Here is a 17,751-nt window from a genome sequence, read left to right as displayed (position 1 = left end):
TATCTGACCCCCAGGAAAATGCCCCTCAAATGCCATCAGTCTCTTTGTGCATACGTGGAAAGTGTGGGGGCTCAGAGATGCCAAGTGTCTTTCCCAGAGAGGCACAGCAGGGAAACAGATGGTGGGTTCACTTTATAAATCTAGGATTGCCTTATCTCCTCCTGTCACAGAGCTAGACGCTGTGCGCGACCCAAATCTGGATCATTCATTCAATTTAATCCTTACAACTCAAGGAAACCGTTTTGCAAATGCAACAGGGCTCTGAGAGGCTGAGGTTTGCCCGAGGCCACAGAGAGAAAGTGAAGGAAAACACAGTGGGGGCTTCGAAGGAAGAAACGCGTCTCTGTGGGTTCCCTGCCCCGGCCCCAAAAGGTCGGCCCCTCCCCCTACGCGCCCGCGGGCCCCTTTAACCAGGCGGCGGAAGGGGCGGCGGGGGGCGGCGGACAGCGCCCAATGGGCTGCGCGGAGCGTCACTTCCCGGCGGCGGGTGTCTGGGGCGGTGGGCGGCCCGCGGGGGCGGGGCAGCCGGAGGAGGCGTTGGCAGCGGGCTGGGACCCACGCGGCGCCGCGGCCCACCTGGCCTGCAGCACTCCCACCCCCAGCAGCGGCGGCACGATGCCCTTTGACTTCAGGAGGTGAGTGTGGCGACCGCGGACACAGGGGGTGCCCGGGCACGACGCGGACCCCTCTTGCCGGCACGCAGAAGCGGCCCCCAGCCCTGTGCATGCCTCGGCAGGCCCTCGGGGACCTGGGGCGGGACCCCTGCAGCACACAAAGCCGGCCGGAACCGCGGAGGGCCCCCCGGTGCAGGGGCTGGCAAAGCCATCCACCTCCGGGCCGCCCATCCCTCCCCTCCGCCGAGCCCCCTCCTCAGCCTGGCCCCACACCACTCAAACGCGCATCTCCACCCCCATTCTGGGAAACAGATTAACTCCCTACCCCCGATGGGAACAAACGAGCCCTCCCGCTCCTGCCGTCCTTCCGTGGAGTCTTTTCGTGGCCCCTGCCCCTGCTGACAGGTGCGTCCGGGGCACCTCCAGTGAGTCCACAGGGGTCTGCAGCCCCATACCGCCTGGCAGCAGCTGGAGGGTTTTAGGTTTCCATAGTCTGAGGCTGCCCCAGCCTGGGCAACACAGGAGGCCTCTGCCAGTCCGGGTCCTGTTCTCTGGGTATGGGGGCACCATGGGAAGGGGAGGAGGCCAGGAGTCATGGGCAGGGCTCCCCAGAGGACCCAGCCTGGTCTGGCCTGGGCTTTCTGCAGTCACTACAATGGGTTCTTTGTAGGGTCCAGCTGCCTCATGGTCCACGTTGTGCTGGGTTAGGCCTTCTGGAAGCCTGCCTCGGAAGAGGTCTCCAACCAGGCTTTCCCTTGAGGTATGGAGCCCCAGGGAATGCCCTGGCCTGAGGCAGACACACTTTGGGGGGTTTGGCCAGGAAAATGGCAGGACTTTAGTGTAGGAGAAGAGCTGGATTAGAATCCTGGCTCTGCTCCCTCCACTGAGCAGCTCCGTATATTCTAGAAGTTAGGGGCGAAGGCTCTGGATTCAGACCTCCCCTTGGCTCTGTGGTGGGATAACTTGGACGAGTGTCTGAACCCTCTCAGTATCTCTAAAATTTACCACCTGCAGACTGGCGCTAAAATAAGGTCCTCACCTGCGAGGACTGAATGCATGAGAAGCGCTTAAGTCAGAGCCTGCTGTAGGGTTTAGAGCCCAGGAGGAGGATGTTAGTAGATGAGGATCTTCTCCATGAGGTCATTTCTTCATCCACAAATAGGGATTCTAATGCCTCGCAGGAGGGAACTGTCTCCCTCCTCACCTGCCCTTTCCCTCCCTACAGGTGTGAGTGAAATCAGGGTAAAGTGACAGTCTTCCCAGAAGGAAAAGCCTGGCGGTGACCCTTATGCATTGGCTGTTGTGGTACTCTAGCCTGTCCTGGGCACCGATGCCATCTAGAAAACATCTGCCAGCTTCCTGCCCCTTCCATGAAGCCTAGAGGTTCGCACTAGGGTCTCAGACAAATGCTTGCAGACCCAGGGCAGTTTCAAACAAAGAAAGTCCCTCTGATGGAATTCAGGGTCAGTCCTTTGATAATAAAGATTCCTGACCTTCCCACACACACCCTCCCCCGTCCCCATGTGATTTAGTAGGTTCCGGTGATTTTGACTTTGTTGGATAAATCACTGCTTTGGGTCACTTAATCCTGTCACTCTGTACCTAGCCCCTTATCTTAAAAGAAGGAAGTTGAGGCTCCAGGTTGAGGGTCTTGCCTTGGACCTCATGAGAACTAGCCTGAAGGGTGGGCCAGGGTCCCAGGTCACTAACAGCTTCTGACCTGGTGCCCCTTGAGTTGGAGATTTGGAGTGCCCCGGTGCCACGGGGACCCCAGCTAAATGAGGTGTTGTAATAAGTTTTCTTGAGGGCTTGGGCTTACCACAGAATGTTGAGAATAGATTTCACCACTTTGCATTTGCACTTTGGAGGACAAGACATTTCTGCCTAGCAACCCGCACTTTTTAAGATCCATTAACTCCAGGGCTCAGTTTCTAAGGAAGGTTCCACCACCCCACATACCTTCTTCCTCTTCAGTGTTCATCAGATGTTTACCGTGCTCAGCCCTCTGCCACGTGGCCCACAGTACAGAGCTGGGTGACATGTGGCCATGCCCTCTCAGCACTGGAGAGAAAAGAGGAGAGCATTGTGGGGCCCAGGAGTGGGGGCATGTTATGAACCAGGATGCTTGGGGCATCTACCCCTGTATAGGCACTGCAGGGTCCAGACTTGATGTCTGTTCCCTTGTCACCTGTGAGAGGGAGTTTTCATCTTCATTTTAAATCAAAGGAAAGGGAGGCTGCCAGGTAGAAGCTGTTTGCCCAGGGCCATATACTGGTGAGCTGGTGGAGTTGGGATTTGCACTCTGGGCTGTTAGCTCCAAAGCCTTAGCTCTGGGAGAAAAGGGAGTGCTTGGAGGGTCCCACAGCCCTGTTAGATCTCTTAAGAACTGTGGGGGAGTAGAAAGGGGCCCTGTGATTGGACCCCCTCTCCCAGTTCAAGGCCTGGAAGAAATCCAGGCTTCCTGCCTGCTGTGGTGCCTTAAAACCAACCAGAATCAGGAAGAGGCTGGGGGGAATGGCAGTCTCCTGCCCTTTCTTATCAGTACTCTTGTTTTCTTATTGCATGTGGGACCTTGCACAACTTACCTCCTGTGTATTCTGTCTGTGAAATGGGCATGAGAACAATATCCGTTGTTGAGAGGATTAAATGAGTCAATGTGTGTAAAGCATTTAGACACAGAGTAAGCACCCAATAAATTTTGGCCGCTATTTTCATCATTTGTGTTATTTCATGTAAGCACCTATATGTCCTAACACTGTATAATTCACTTAATTATTATGCTTATTCTCTCTCTCCCTGCCATTAAAATATGAGCTCCTTAGGGCAAAGATTTTTATCTGTTTTATTCTCTGTTGTAACTCCAGTGCCTGGAACAGCACCTGGGCCAAACTCATCCTTGGAAATGCCTCTCAGAGTCTGTCAAGGAAGCCAAAGACATGGTGTGCTTTGATATGTCAACTCTTCCTTTACTAGGCGGATTTTGAGCTATTGGTGGAGAATTTTCTCCCCCTTCCTTCCTTGAATTGGCTCTAAATTGGTTTTGGGGGTTGGGAGAGGAGGGATCCTGGGACTGCAAAGATTACTTGTGTTTGCTTTGCTCCTGGTGAATTGTTTCATTAATCGCTGGCCCGTTGCTGTTGTGGAACTGGCCTTGTGGACCCAGATCCGTGGGCGTTGGCTCTGACCATACCCAGTTCCGGCTGGCAGGGGTCAGCTCAGCCTTGGGTGGGGGTGGAAGGCAGTTCCTGCAGCCCAGGCCCGGACGAGCCTGAGCACTGCTTTCTGAGAGGCAGAGGTGGCCACTTTCCCACAGTGGAGGCCCCCAAGTTGAAACCCCAAGACCTGGGTATGCTGCTGCCCTGTCACTGACCAGCTATGCCGTGGGCCGGTTTACCTTCTCAGAGCCTCCGCTTCTTCATTTTAAAGACAAGTAACCTTCACTGCCTCACCTGGTAGTGTAGACGTAGGGGCAAACGAAGTATCCCTGCAAGGTAGGGCCAGCTACATAATCTGTGGGACCCTGTGCAAAATGAAAATGGCATAACCTCTTGTTGGAAACGTATTGAGAATTTCAGGACAGCCACAGCAGAACATTAAAATAAGCGTGGACCCCTCGGAGCATGGGACCCTATGTGACTGTGTAGGTCACACGCCCATGATGCCAGCCAGCCCTGCTGCAGTGCCTTGGTTTGGCCTCCATTGCCTCCTACCTTGGCATCCCTCCAGGAGACCCCAGACTTCCTCAGGAACCCTGAATGAGCTTCCCAAAGTTGACCTTTTTTTTTTTTTTTTTTTTTACAGTGAGCTTTCCACAGTTAACCTGATTTTCTCATGTCCTGGTTTCAACCTTCAAACAAGGCCCGTTGCTCTGAGGATCAAGTATGAATTCCTTAGCTCCTCATGTGGCTTTGTCTGAGTGGGGCCCTGCAGACCCTGAGCCCTCCTCACTCCCCATACCAAGCTAAGCCCCAGCCGCCACAGGGGGCTCTGAGCACGTAGTTAACACTCAGCATATAGTAGTTATCATGAGTGTCTGTATTTTTATCCTGCCTCATTCCAGAAATTACTCGAGGAAACTGACAGAAACATACTTTACATCAATTTTTAAAGAATATAAATGGGCTGGGGTGCCTGGCTGGCTCAGTCGGTTAAGCCTCTGACTCTTGGTTTAGGCTCAGGTCATGATCTCACAGTTCGTGAGTTCCAGCCTGGCGTCAGGCTCTGTGCTGACAGTGTGAAGCCTTCTTGGAATTCTGTCTCCCACTCTCCCTGCCCCTGTCCCGCTCACGGGCATGCTCTCTCTCTCTCTCTGTCTCTCTCTCAAAAGTAAATTAAAAGGATACACACACACACACACACACACACACACACACACACAGGCTTAAAAATGAGGTCAAAAGGGAAATGATTAGACCAGAGAAAAAACGATGTGAAAATCAAGCCAGTGTTTTGTGTTTATGGAGCAGTTCCTAGTGCCTGACACTGTTGTTAAGGATCTTATGTGCATCCACTCATTTAATCCCACAGCACCCCTACAAGGCAGACCCCGTTGCTGTCCCACTTTACAGCTAAGCCACTTGAGGTGCAGCAGAGTTCAGGAACAATGTGGGTCAGCAGAAGATGCTCGGGGTGGAATGCTGCCGTCGGGCTCCAGAGCCCCACTTGTATGCTGTAGGCTCCTCTCTCAAGCTTTTCCCCTTCCGTTCACCAAGTGCAGAGAGAATGGATATCTCCTTTAACTGGATTCATTGGGTTTCTCATCTCTAATTCTTTCCCTACAGTGCTTATTAAAAAGCTTAAAGTCACTAGCTTCCCCCCCATCCCCCCCCCCCCTTTTTTTTTTTACCAGCCTCATTTGGTCTGACACCTGATTTGGAAATTGTTTTTAAAGTTGCCAGTTAAAGGGTCTTGCACTAACTTAGAGCATCTCACTCTGGAGGGTCCAGATTTTCCCACTTTGGCCACTGGGGCTTTAAAGCATAGAACATCAGTTTACCTGCTCACCTGGACATAGGCTAAGATGGAAAAATCTGTCCTCAAGGCAGTTTGGATTCCTGACTATGATACCTGATGTCTTGAGACGGGGCTTTAGCCAGCTGTGGCCTCATTAAGTGCCACTTCCCATCTGGTAATCCTTTCACGTTTTGTCTTGGAGTTGCTGCTGGGCTGTTTTCATCAGGCATTAGAGGGGCAGGCAGGGCGTGAGGAGGGCATTTGGGGTGATGCTCACCTCTGCCTCAGTGATCCTCGACACTGGCTCTGCATTAGAATCACTGGCAGAGTTTACAACAATTCCCCAACTCAGGCTACACTTCAGACCCAATAATCAGGATCTGAGGGGGAGGGGCCCAGGCATTTGTATAGTTTAAAGACCCTCACATGACTCCAGCGCACAACCGAGACTAGGAAAATTGCTCAGAATCAGAGAACTAGTGGAGAGCAGGGCCAAGAGCTGTAGGGCAGCCAGAGGGTGGAGTAGGTACTTGGAGGGAAGGCTGGGGAGCAGATCTAGTCCCACCTGTCACTTCTATGTGACCTTCAGCAAGTCACTTCCCTATGTTGGGACTGTTCCTCACCAGTAAAGTGGTCAATAAGTGGTCTTACTTTTCCACTGATGTCCTTGCTCTTGAGAGTGTGGTCCCCAGACCAGCAGCTTCAGCGTCACCCAGGAGCCTGTGGGAAACGCAGAATCTCAGTGCCCACCCCGAATGTGCATCTGTGGTTTAATAAGACCCCCAGGTGCTTTGGACGTGTGGTAAGGTTGCCAAAGCCCTGCTCTGGATGCCTGACTTGACACAGCCCCTCTCAGTCAGTGCTCCGTACTGTGCCCCCCGCCTGTGGACTCACAACACGCATGTACCTTTCTAAAGATGCTAAGAAATCCTGAGTGAGGGGAGACCAAGTCACTTGGTTCAGCGCAGCTTTTGCCAAACTGATTGTCCAAGCCACCGTGTTCATGGGGCACCCAGTACCCTTTCTCAAAGATAGTGTGGGAGACAGCCCTAACTGATCCTTTAAGGAAGTAGTAATTAGCCTAATTGTCTCTTGTCCACTTGAACATTCAGGTCTGTTAGCTTAATTACATTGGTTGTATATGCAGGAAAAGTATAGGACAGGAAAAAACCCTCTAACACTAGCATGTATTTGTTTTAAAAAGTCTTGTCCATTGGGAGAGGCAGGAGAAACTCAAGGTTCCCCGTACTGTCGAGAGCTAGGGGATACATAGGTGCTTTGCAAATCTACTCTCCCTGAGGCGGAAGCGTTATTATGCCTGATTTCTGTCCGGGGAAATCGACCTCAGAGATGATGGATCCCACAGCCGGTGGATCAAGGGGCCCTGGGGACCAGCGTACCCCTGATACTGTAGTCCTCCCCTTGAGCTCCTCCCTCCTACAGCCTACTGGGCAGCACAGCTGGACAGGAAGCAAGATCCATTTGAAATGGATCAAATGTTCTGTCTCTCCAAAAGGTGGAAACCCTATTGGAGACGAGAGGCCTGGCCATCATGAAACCAAAGTACAGTCACAATCCCTGAAACATTGGGTCCTGATGTTGTGGCAGCCCCTCCATGGCATTAACTTTTCTCTCTTGCATTCGAGGCTAGGGGCTAGAATCTCTTTGGAGGAGGAAAGGAGGCAATGCTAATTTCACTAGTTGTGCCTGACGGTTCCTCAGCTTGTGATGGGCGAGGACTCTGCTGGGCCCGTCACTGGACTTAAGTCACCCTGGCCCCACGAGATACAATTATTAGTATTATTAGCAATTTATTTTCTTTTTTTAATTAACATACCGAAAAACTGGCTTTTCTTTTTGTGTACTCTTCTATGAAATTCAAGACCTTACATCATGTAGTCACCCCTGCCCTCATGTGGATACAGAACCGTTCTGTCACCCTAGGAAACGCGCATGCTATCACTGTATGGGATGCAACTAATTCAGTTTTTTGAAAGTTATGTGGTAAGAATGCTTAAGGTGAGATATACCCTCTTAACAAATTTTTAAGTGTGCAGTAATGTTAACCATAGGCACAGTGTTGTTCAGCAGACCTCTGGAACTTACTCATCTTATGTGACTGGGACCTTCTACCCCTTGAAGAACACCTCCCCGTTTCCCCCTTTCCCCAGCCCCGGCACCCACCATTCTACTGCCTATTTCTATAAGTTTAATGGTGTCACATACCTCATGTGAGTGGATTCGTGTCTATCTGTCCTTCCGTAACTAGCTTGTTTCACTTAGCGTAACACCCTCAAGGTTCATCCATATTGTTGCATGTGGCAGGATTTTAAGGCTGAATAATATTCCACTGTACATCTATACCACATTTTCTTTACCCGTCCATCTGTCCATGGACAGTTGAAGTTGTTTCCACATCTTGGCTACCGTAAATAACGCTACAGTGAGCATGGGGGTGCAGATATCTCTTCAAGATCCTGATTTCAGTTCTTTAGAGTAAATACCCAGTCTAGTCGCAGGATTACTGGATCCTATGGTATTTCTATTTTTAATTTTTTGAGGAGTCTCCATACTGTTTCCCCAGTGGCTGCCCCAGTTTGCATTCCGACCAATAGTGCATGAGGGCTGCCTTTTCTCCACATCCTTGCCAACACCTACCGTGTGACAATGGCCATCTTAACAGGTGTGAGGTGATATTTCGTTGTGGTTTTGATTTGCATTTCCCTGATGCTCAGTGATGTTGAGCAGCTCTTCATAGACCCTGTTCCCCATTTGAATATCTTCTTGAAAGAAACGTTGATTTAAGTTTTTTGCCCAGCTTTTAGGTCAGGTTATTTGTTTGCTCATTTGTCTGTTTTGTTTTGCTGTAGGAGTTGAAAGAGTTTCTTCTGTATTTTGGATATTAACCCCTTTTTTAGATCTATGGCCCACAAATGTTCTCCTGGTGACAAAGTTGCCTTTTTGCTCTGTTAATTATTGCCTGTATTCAGTTTTATTTTTTACTTATTTATTTTTAAAGCGATTGAACTGCACACTTTGGTTTTTTTCAGGTTTATTTATTTTGAGAGAAAGAGCGTGCATGTGTGGTGGGGGACAGAGAGAGGGAGAAACAGGGAGGGGTGCGGAGAGAGAATCCCAACCAGGCTCCATGCTGTCAACACAGAGCCCAATGTGGGACTCTATCTCATGAGTCTCAAGATCATGACCTGAGCCAAAATCAAGAGTTGGACATTCAACTGACTGAGCCACCAAGGCATCCATTTTTTTTTTTTTTTTTTTTTTTTTTATTAATTGAGGGAGATAGTGTGCACACAATATCAGGGGAGAGGAGCAGAGGGAAAGAGAGAGAGAATCTCAAGCAGGTTCCATGCTTGGCACAGGGCCCAACGTGGGGCTCAATTCTGTGATCCTGGGATCCTAACTTGAGCCAAAACCAAATGGAGCCACCCAGACACCCCATCTTTATTCAGTTTTTTTTTTTTTTAATTTTTTTTTTAACGTTTTATTTATTTTTGAGACAGAGAGAGACAGAGCATGAATGGGGGAGGGGCAGAGAGAGAGAGGGAGACACAGAATCGGAAGCAGGCTCCAGGCTCTGAGCCATCAGCCCAGAGCCCGACGTGGGGCTCGAACTCACGGACCGCGAGATCGTGACCTGAGCCAAAGTCAGACGCCCAACCGACTGAGCCACCCAGGTGCCCCTATTCAGTTTTAAAACAGGAAGCCACAGCTCACAGCTGGGACATGACTGGCCCAGGGCACACAGCTGAGGAAGTACAGTATTGGACTTGAACTTGGGTCTGATTCCAGAGCCAGGGTACTTCACCACATGCGCCCTTCCTGCCTAGCTGATACTTTGCCATTGTTAATTTGTATGGTTCTCCCCTCGGTCTTCTGTCCTCTTTTCTGTCTCACTTCCATGCCAGCAGTTATTGGCATGTAGATAGCCAAGATGTCCCTTAAGACCTTTGGGAGACCCCGGTGATACTTGGCCTGTTTTGAGGTTTTGCTGGGTCCAAGAACATCTTCATGGATAGCGTCTCCACATCTTCAGGAGAAAGTGCTCCATGGTGCACCGCCCCTGGCCGCCCCTGCAGAGTGTTTTTCTGCACTGAGTCCCTCTGAGGACGGCCCACGGTGGGTCCATTTGGCAGATCTGTCTGGATTTGAATGCCTTTCCCGCGTTTACTAGCTGGGGGACCCTAGACGAGATACTTGGCGTCCATGAACCTCAGTTTTCCTCCTCTGCAAACTAGGGCACCCACACTTTCCTTGCAGGGTGATCGTGAGGACAAGATGCACTCGTGTGGAACGTGAGACAAGTGTGTCTAGAAAATGGAGCATGTCTCCCTCCTCGTGATCTCATCTGCAGCCCTGTCCTCACGTTCCTCGCTAAGCCCTGGGAGACCCCAGCAGAGGGTCATCTGGTGGGGGCACACCATGAAACCTCAGGGCCAGTGACACGCTCATGTGAGAACCCCTGGGGTGATTTGACCCAGAGCTTGCCCCTGTCTCAGTGGCACCCACACGGTGACCCCAGACACCAAGGCATTGACCTGTGGTGAGAGAGAAAGGGGTTGGTGGCATGCCCGGAAGCCTCCGGGGCCCAGGCAGGTAGCTCGGTGGGTGATGTGCTGTGCACTGTGGCCCACGGGAGAGCAGCCCTCCCATCAGGAAGGGGCAGCTCCAGTGTAGCTCTGGGGTTCTTTGCTCCTCACATTGCCCAGTGTCTCAGGAAAGGATGAAAATCTTAGAAGTTGTGGGAAAATGGCTCGTAAGCATTTCCAGTTTTATTTTTGTTGAACATGATACTGGGCCAAATCCACACCTTCCTAGGGCCGACAGTGGCCTGTGGCTGACAACACGCAGCCCGTGTGTGTCACACACAGCAGTGTGACCACGCACTAGCTGGGTGGACAGGGCTTAGGGCAGAGCCCCCGGACTCTCAGAGGTGGTCTATGGGACCTGGCCTTGGAGCCCAAGGCAGAGAAGTGAGGGACCCATGGGTTTGGGCAGAGGCAGCCTTGGACCACGGGGCTTCCCCCCAGTGGATGGTCCTGGGACGACGCTGCTGGCTCCGCCTGTGGCCTGGACTTTCCCCTCTGGTGGTCCCAGGGCAGGCCAGAGCTCAACTTGCTCCAGATCACCGGCTGTATCTTTCACGTGACCTCCCAGGGCTGTGCTGTGGTAACAGCCGTGCCTACGGTAGTCCCCGTTTTTCAAGTGCCAGGCTAAAGGCCTTTGTTGGATGCCCTCAGTTGATCCTCACATCGAGGAAGAACCACTTATTATTCCCGTTTGCCTGGTGAGGATGCTGGGCAAAAAGAAGGGACAGGACTTGGCCAAGGTCACATAATCTGCGGGTAACACAGCTCATCTCTGTGTTAGAGCTGGCTTTCTTAACAACCCTCCTGTGTCCTGAAGGCGAGTTTCTTGAATTTCTTGGGGCCTCTCCATGGACACACCTGATGTTTCCTGCCATCTAGTTAGTTGTGTTTACAGTTCATTTCTTTGGAAGCCTTGGAGGGGCTCCGGGCCACTGGAGAGGAGGCTGGACCTGGGTGATCATTTCCTGTCACCATATGCATCTGTGGGCAGGAGATTACCACCAGTGAGCCACTGCTGGGGAGCCAAGCAGAGGGGTGCAGCCCTTCCTGTGGGGAGCAAGTGGAGCTGGTCTCTGGAGCCCCTGTCAGAGGCAGGAGTGGACTGTAGAGGCAGAGTCACTTGTTCATTGAACATATTTATTGGGGCCCTACTGTGCTCCAGGCTCTGTTCTAGAAGCTGGGGATGTAGCACTGGGCCAAACAGAGAAATCCTCCCCCCAGCCCCCAAACTCATGAGACTTGTTTTAGTTCTGGCATTTGCTTTTCCCTTTCTCTTTTAAATTAAACACACTGTTTTATTTTGGAATAATTTAGACTTCCAGAAAATTTGTAAACATAGTATGGACCCCCATAAACATACCCTATCCAGCTCTCCCCATGGTTCACACCAAACATTACCACATCTGTTATGCCTAAAAAGTTGATATCCGTATATTATTAACTAAAATCCGAACTTTATCTGGATTTCACCTGTTTTCTACTAATGTCCTTTCATTGCGCTGGGATTCAATCCAAGATCCTACGTTGCATCCAGTGGTCAAGTCTCCCCAATCTCCTATGGTTGAAGACAATTCCTCAGTCCTTGTCTTTCATGGCCTTGGCAGCCTTGAGGAGCACTGTCCAGGTGTCCTCAAGAATGTCCTCCAGTCTGGATTTGTCTGCTGTGTTCTTATGATCAGACTGGGTTATGGGTGGCGTGCCTTTCTCAGTGCATCCTTTCCGGGGTACCACGTGGTGTCAGTGGGGGTGTTGGCCTTCAGCTGGGTCAGGCAGCATTGCCAGGCCACCCCTGTGTTGTTTTTCTTTTTGTTTTTTTTCTTTAAAAAAAAAGTTTTATTTATTTTTGAGAGAGAGAGACAGACAGAACACGAATAGGGGAGAGAGGGAGACCCAGAATCCAAAGCAGGCTCCAGGCTCCAGGCTCCAGGCCCCGAGCTGACAGCACAGAGCCCGATGCCGGGCTCGAACTCATGAGCCGCAAGATCATGACCTGAGCTGAAGTCGGACGCTCAGCTGACTGAGCCCCCTAGGTTCCTCTTGATCAGCAGTCTTTTTCTCTACCTTCCTCACTGTGGAGTTGGCCCCCTGTAGGGAAGGGCACTGCATTGGGAACCACCTGTCACGTTGGAGGAGGTCAGAGGTATCATCATGGTTTGGAGCAGTCTGACACCATGATCCACTCTTTCCCTTAGACCCCAGGAGCTTTGAAGGAAGAGCTAAGAACGAGGCCTGTAAGAGAAAGCTTGAAAGCACTAGGAGTATTTCATTCCGTGCAGGGAGGTGTTTTAATGACTTGTCTCACAGTCTTCTAGGCCCCCTAACAGTACACAGGGTGGTGGTTTGTCCTGAGCCAATTCCTGTGGATCCAGGAGGTGGCTGTTGGCTTGGATGAGACAGCATCTCCCCATTTGTCTCCACCAGCTGAAATCTCACCCACCCCCTCAGCCAGCCTTAAGCACTACCTCCTCCAGGAAGCCCTTCCTCTTCTTCCTGAGTGGCGATGCCCTCCCTGACCATACCAGCCCCTCCTCTCACCCTCTGGTTCTCTGCTACATGCCTCCCTTGCTCCTTCCTCTCTGGCTCAAAGGACTGCAGGCTGTGACAGTGTCACACTTGTGCTCTCTCCTGCAGGACCCAGCCTAGGGACTGGCACATAGGACATGGCATTCCCCGGGTGATGCGCTTTGCAGAGGCACATGGCATTGTGGCAAAGGAAGGGCTTTGTCTATTTCCAACAGTCCTGGGTTCAATTTTCGGCTGCACTGCTTCCTACATGTTTGACTTTGGGCAAGATGCTTCACACCTCTGAGCCTCATTTGCCTCATTGCAAGGCAAGTTATCAGTCATAACTGCAAATAATCAGTAGTGTGTGGCTCCCAGGATTGTCATGAGGCCTAATTGAGCTTGTCTCTGTAAAACCCTTAAGACCCCTGGCATCTGTTAGGTGCTCAGTAATTATTTGTTACAGGAAAAAAGCACCAGGAAATAGACTGTCATAGAAGATTTCCAGGTTGTCAGGAGATTGGACTAGAGATGGTTTCTTTATATCAGCCTGAGTCAGTTACACTCCATAAACAACCTGAAAATCACAGTGATTTAATGCAACAGAAGTTCATTTCTCACTCATGTAAAGTCCCAGCGTAGCTGGGGATGCTCTGCCCCTCACAGGTTCCCAGAGACCCAGGTTCCTTCCATCTTGTGGCTCTGTCTTCCCCAAGGGTGTGTTGGATCCTCTCCCAGGCCTGGCACAGGGGAGAGAAGGATGTGGAGGGCTAGGTGGAAGGTGTGGATGTGGCACCTGAACTGGGGACCCGCACCCACATAGCTGTGGGAATGGTTAGGAGATCCAGGTGGGTGAGGTGCTGGGAGGAAAAGGGTGGGCTTAGATGTGCCTGTCACTGGCTGAGGCCATAACTCCAGCTACTACTTCTCAGCCTTCCACCATTCTGGTCCCAGGTCCATAATTTGGGGGCATATTCCTAAACAACGTGTATTATTTACTTAACGTTTCTCGAAAGTATTCAGTTTTTTAACTTAATATTCTTATTTATAAGAGGTAGCTTTATAACATCTTTGAAAATGGCAGAACAGGGGCGCCTGGGTGGCTCAGTCGGTTGAGCGTTCGACTTTGGCTCAGGTCATGATCTCGCAGTCTGTGAGTTCGAGCCCCGCATCGGGCTCTGTGCTGATGGCTCAGAGCCTGGAGCCTGCTTCGGATTCTGTGTCTCCCTCTCTCTCTGACCCTCCCCCGCTCATGCTCTGTCTCTCTCTCTCTCTGTCTCAAAAATAAATAAAACATTAAAAAAGAAAGAAAAGAAAAGAAAATGGCAGAACAGTATCCCCTGCCATAAGTAGAGACAAATAATTGCCGGGTTGTCCCGTTCTCACTACCTTGTGTCTGCCAAAATTGTCGAGTCTGTTAGAAAAAGGATACTGGCCAGTGCCGGAAAGATGAGAGGCTGCCCATGGAATAGCACCGCCCGAGACCTCTTCAGTGTTCGCAGAATATTCAAATGACAGCTTAGCAGGGATTAACCACACTGTGAAGTCTAATGCCACCTAACTGCCAGGTCTCCCCCCCCCCCCCCCCCCCGCCACCAAGGCCATACAGCAGATTTGAGTGCTCCTTCCGCTGTCCCTGGCTCCCGTCCTTGGTTAGGGAAGGATTCCTCTGAGAGGTATGACTGTACCGGGCCAGGGCTCTGTGTATTCCTGCTGCTCTCCCAGCTCTCTGTCACCTGCCTGGTGCACGTGGCTGTGTTCGCACAGGAGTGCCAGCCTCCCAGGCCTGCTTTGAGGAGCCAGGAAATCAGAAGGCGGCCTGGGCCTGTTTGGGAACGTCACCCACTCACTGACCCAGTGGGTGAAATAAATTTGTCCGGTGACAGCATCAGTTGGTACTGGCACCTGGGGGACTGCTTAGCTGTGTGCTGTTGAAGGGAAGACTCCCCGTGTGTCCTGGCATGCCTGTTTGACGTTGTCTTGCCCTCTTGACTGGGGCGGAGTCCTCAGAGTGATTTGTTCACAGAGTAGAGGTGTCAGCTTCCTCTCCTAATTCCCCACCCCTGATGTCCCACCCTCCTCAATTATAGCAACACCAAGCTCCGCCCATTGAGAACAGGCAGTGTGCCCAGGGCCTCCAGGCACGCGGCCAAAAGGTATTGTTATTCCCATAGTAGAGAGGAGGAGGTGGAGGCCCAGGAAAGTGGGGTTCATTCATCCATCCATCCATCTGTTCATTCATTCATTTAAAGATTTATTGGGGAAGATTCCAGGGAAAACAAGACTGACTTTGTCTTTACCTTCGTAACACTTCCAGGCTAGTGGGGGGATATGGGCAGACGACAATGGCATAAAAAGTTCTTCTCCGTTGTGGGGAGTACTGAGAAGGCAGGACAAGTAGATGGGGCAGTAGAGACTTTGTGGAGGAGGAACTAACCAGATTAGCTTGGCCATCTGGCACTCTACCTCCACAGAGATCCTCCTCAACTGCCTCTTCAGTCTGATTTGGGTCACCTCCCACCCCTTCCCTGGCTGAACCTTGTTATCATACCTGGAGACGTCCTTCAGATCACTTAACACAGTTGTAATGATCTGTGCGTGCACTTCGTCATTTAACATTCTGTGTGGATGGAGTCTAAGCTCTTGAGAGCAGGGACCAAACCTGTTTGCTCATCACTGGGTCCTGGTGGTGAGGTCAGGGTCTACACACAGCAGGCACTGAGAAAATATTTATCAAATGAAATAGAGGCAGGGAGGAGGGGGCCAGTGCAACTGGAGTCAGATCCTAAGTCTCGGGGTGGGGCCCATTCTCTCACCACCTCATACCGTCCATGAAACAGCTCAGAACCCCAAACAAGGTGAGGCTCCCCGTCCCCCAGCACTTGGCAGAGGGGTCCAGCTCCACTGGGATTGGGTGCTTTGCTGCCTTATCTCTGCATTTGGAGAAGTTTCTAGTTTTCTCCTGAGGGTGTAAGTGTGTCTGAAAGGACTCTAGCAGTGAGAATGGAAAATGTTCCCTTCCGAATGTCCTGAGGAATGGGGACAACACACATTACTCAGGCCCTGCCCAAAGTGGGAATGGGTGGCCGGCTGCCGGTCCTAACGGGAGGCCACCGGATATCCCCCGCCCTCACTGGCTCACTTGCTTGAAATGGCATGTTAGCCCCCTGAACCTGAGGTGGGGAAGTTGGGAGGGAGAGGACACCTGACCTTCCTTGCTCACCCCAGCTTGGGGCTTCAGCCTGATCGTTCGCATTTTGAACAAACAGGCTCAGAACGGTTGAGGGCTTGGCCCAAACTCACACAGCTAGCAAAGTAACTGAACTCAAGCCTTTCTGACCTTCCCAAAATGATGCTTCTGTTAGATACCTGACCCCGGAGGCTCAGCTTGTCCATTTTCAATTTCAGTCTAGAATGGGCAGGTTTCCCTAGTCACCTCAGCTCTGTGTCCCTACCCATGGCCTTGTCTGGTCCAGAGGGAGCCTAAGAGTCTACAGTTTCGAAGTGTCCTCAGTGATTCTTAGCATCAGGTAGGCTGGGAAAAGCCCGAGGAAGGCTTCACTGTTCTGATTCAGGGACTTAAGAGTTTAGAAAGACCTTAGACGACGAAGCGTGGTCTGGAGATGATTGTTTTCACTGCAGATGAGGACACTGGGGTTCAGAGGGTTCACACAGCTGGAAAGGGGCCTCAGGAACACAGCTTTCCTGAACTTGAATCCCATCTTTGTTAGCTTGCCGTAGGAGTGTTTGCATCTTGGTGAGTGCTAGTTAAGCCCTCAGACCCTTCCCAATGACACGACCGTGAGTTTTGACCCCTCTGTCCCTGGTACAGAGACCTAGACCTAAGCTGTTCTCTGCAGCCAGATGTTTTTGGAAGGAGGGAAGTGAGAAGCTGCAGGTGCTAGACAGCTAGGGGTGAGGTGATGGTAGACGTAAACTGAGTAAGTAAACTTACTGAGTGTCTCCTGGGCATGGGGCACAGTGCTACACGCCGTAAATAGGTTATCCTATTCACTTCTTAACAAGAAACCCGTGCAGTGGGGGCTTTTACTTCCCCATTTTGCAGGCGCGTCAACTGAGGTCAAGTGATTTGCTCTAGCGGTGGTGTGTGTTAAGGTTCTAGGCTGATTAGAATCAGTAACTATGGGAGCTGGGAGGTCCTCGAGATGGATGGAGCCAGCCCCTTGGTTTTGGAGTTGGGGGGACCCAAGAGTCTGAGAGCTGAGGGGCCCTGAGAGCAAGCCAGGTGGCAGGGGGCTGGTTTCGCTCACGGACCTGCCCGACTTTCTCCAACTCAGCTTTGGTTGTCCAAGCTATAAAACTGGGTTACACTCAAAGCCAGGTGGTTTGTCAGAGCTGAGTTAACCCTGAGTCAAAGGAGGTGCGAGAGGGCTCACCCACCCACCTCTGCCCCGCCCTGGGTCAGACCCCTTGCAGCGGGGCCACACAGGCACGTCACCCCACTTGGACCTCTGCCTGTCCCGTACTCACTGGAGCATGACGAGTCAGCCACCCTGGACTCAGCTTGTTCTAGAACTGCCGTTGCATGCTGCACCTGGGACAGCTGGGCTTTGGATCCTGGCGTGTCCACCCACGCTGTGTGTGTCCTTGGGCAGCTCACCTCATCTCTCTGAGCCTGCTTTCTGGTTGACAATGGGGACATGAATCCTGACCGCCCCCCCCCCCAACCCCCCGCCCCAGGGTTGCTGAGAAGAGTTAAGGAGAGAACCTCCCTCCAGCAGCTCCTGGCTCATAGTAAGTCCTAATTCAGTGTCATGGCCCCTGTCTTTCCTTCCCCCGTTTATGAAACTTCCTGACAGGCTTGCTTTGCTAACGCAGAGACTGAACTGGTAGCACTGGGGGTTGAATTCTGCCCCATCACAGATACTCCTTCATCCCCACGTTCTTTTAAAAAACTGAATTAAATGCCAGCATTTTTTTTTTAAGTTTACTTATTTTGTTTTGAGAGAGAGCACGCTGGCATGCGAACTGGGGAGCAGTAGAGACAGGGAGAGAACTCCAAGCAGGCTGTGTGCTGACAGCAAGAGCCTGACACGGGGCTTGATCCCACAAAC

At 51.5% G+C, this 17,751-nt stretch overlaps 1 protein-coding gene across 1 annotated transcript in view; it reads left to right on the top strand.

Annotated features, from left to right (window-relative positions):
- Positions 1-486: 486 nt before the first annotated feature.
- ERGIC1 (endoplasmic reticulum-golgi intermediate compartment 1) overlaps positions 487-17,751 on the top strand; it is a 101,562-nt gene continuing 84,297 nt past the window's right edge. Inside the window, exon 1 of the mRNA XM_049648687.1 lies at positions 487-635. Within this exon, the coding sequence (XP_049504644.1) occupies positions 616-635 (20 nt within the window). The 5' untranslated portion in view covers positions 487-615. The remainder of the gene's footprint in view (positions 636-17,751) is intronic.

Source organism: Panthera uncia, assembly GCF_023721935.1.
Source record: "Panthera uncia isolate 11264 chromosome A1 unlocalized genomic scaffold, Puncia_PCG_1.0 HiC_scaffold_17, whole genome shotgun sequence".
Taxonomy (NCBI): Eukaryota; Metazoa; Chordata; class Mammalia; order Carnivora; family Felidae; genus Panthera; species Panthera uncia.
The sequence above is the reverse complement of the archived record's forward strand: the minus strand, read 5'-3'. Positions and strand labels throughout refer to the sequence as shown.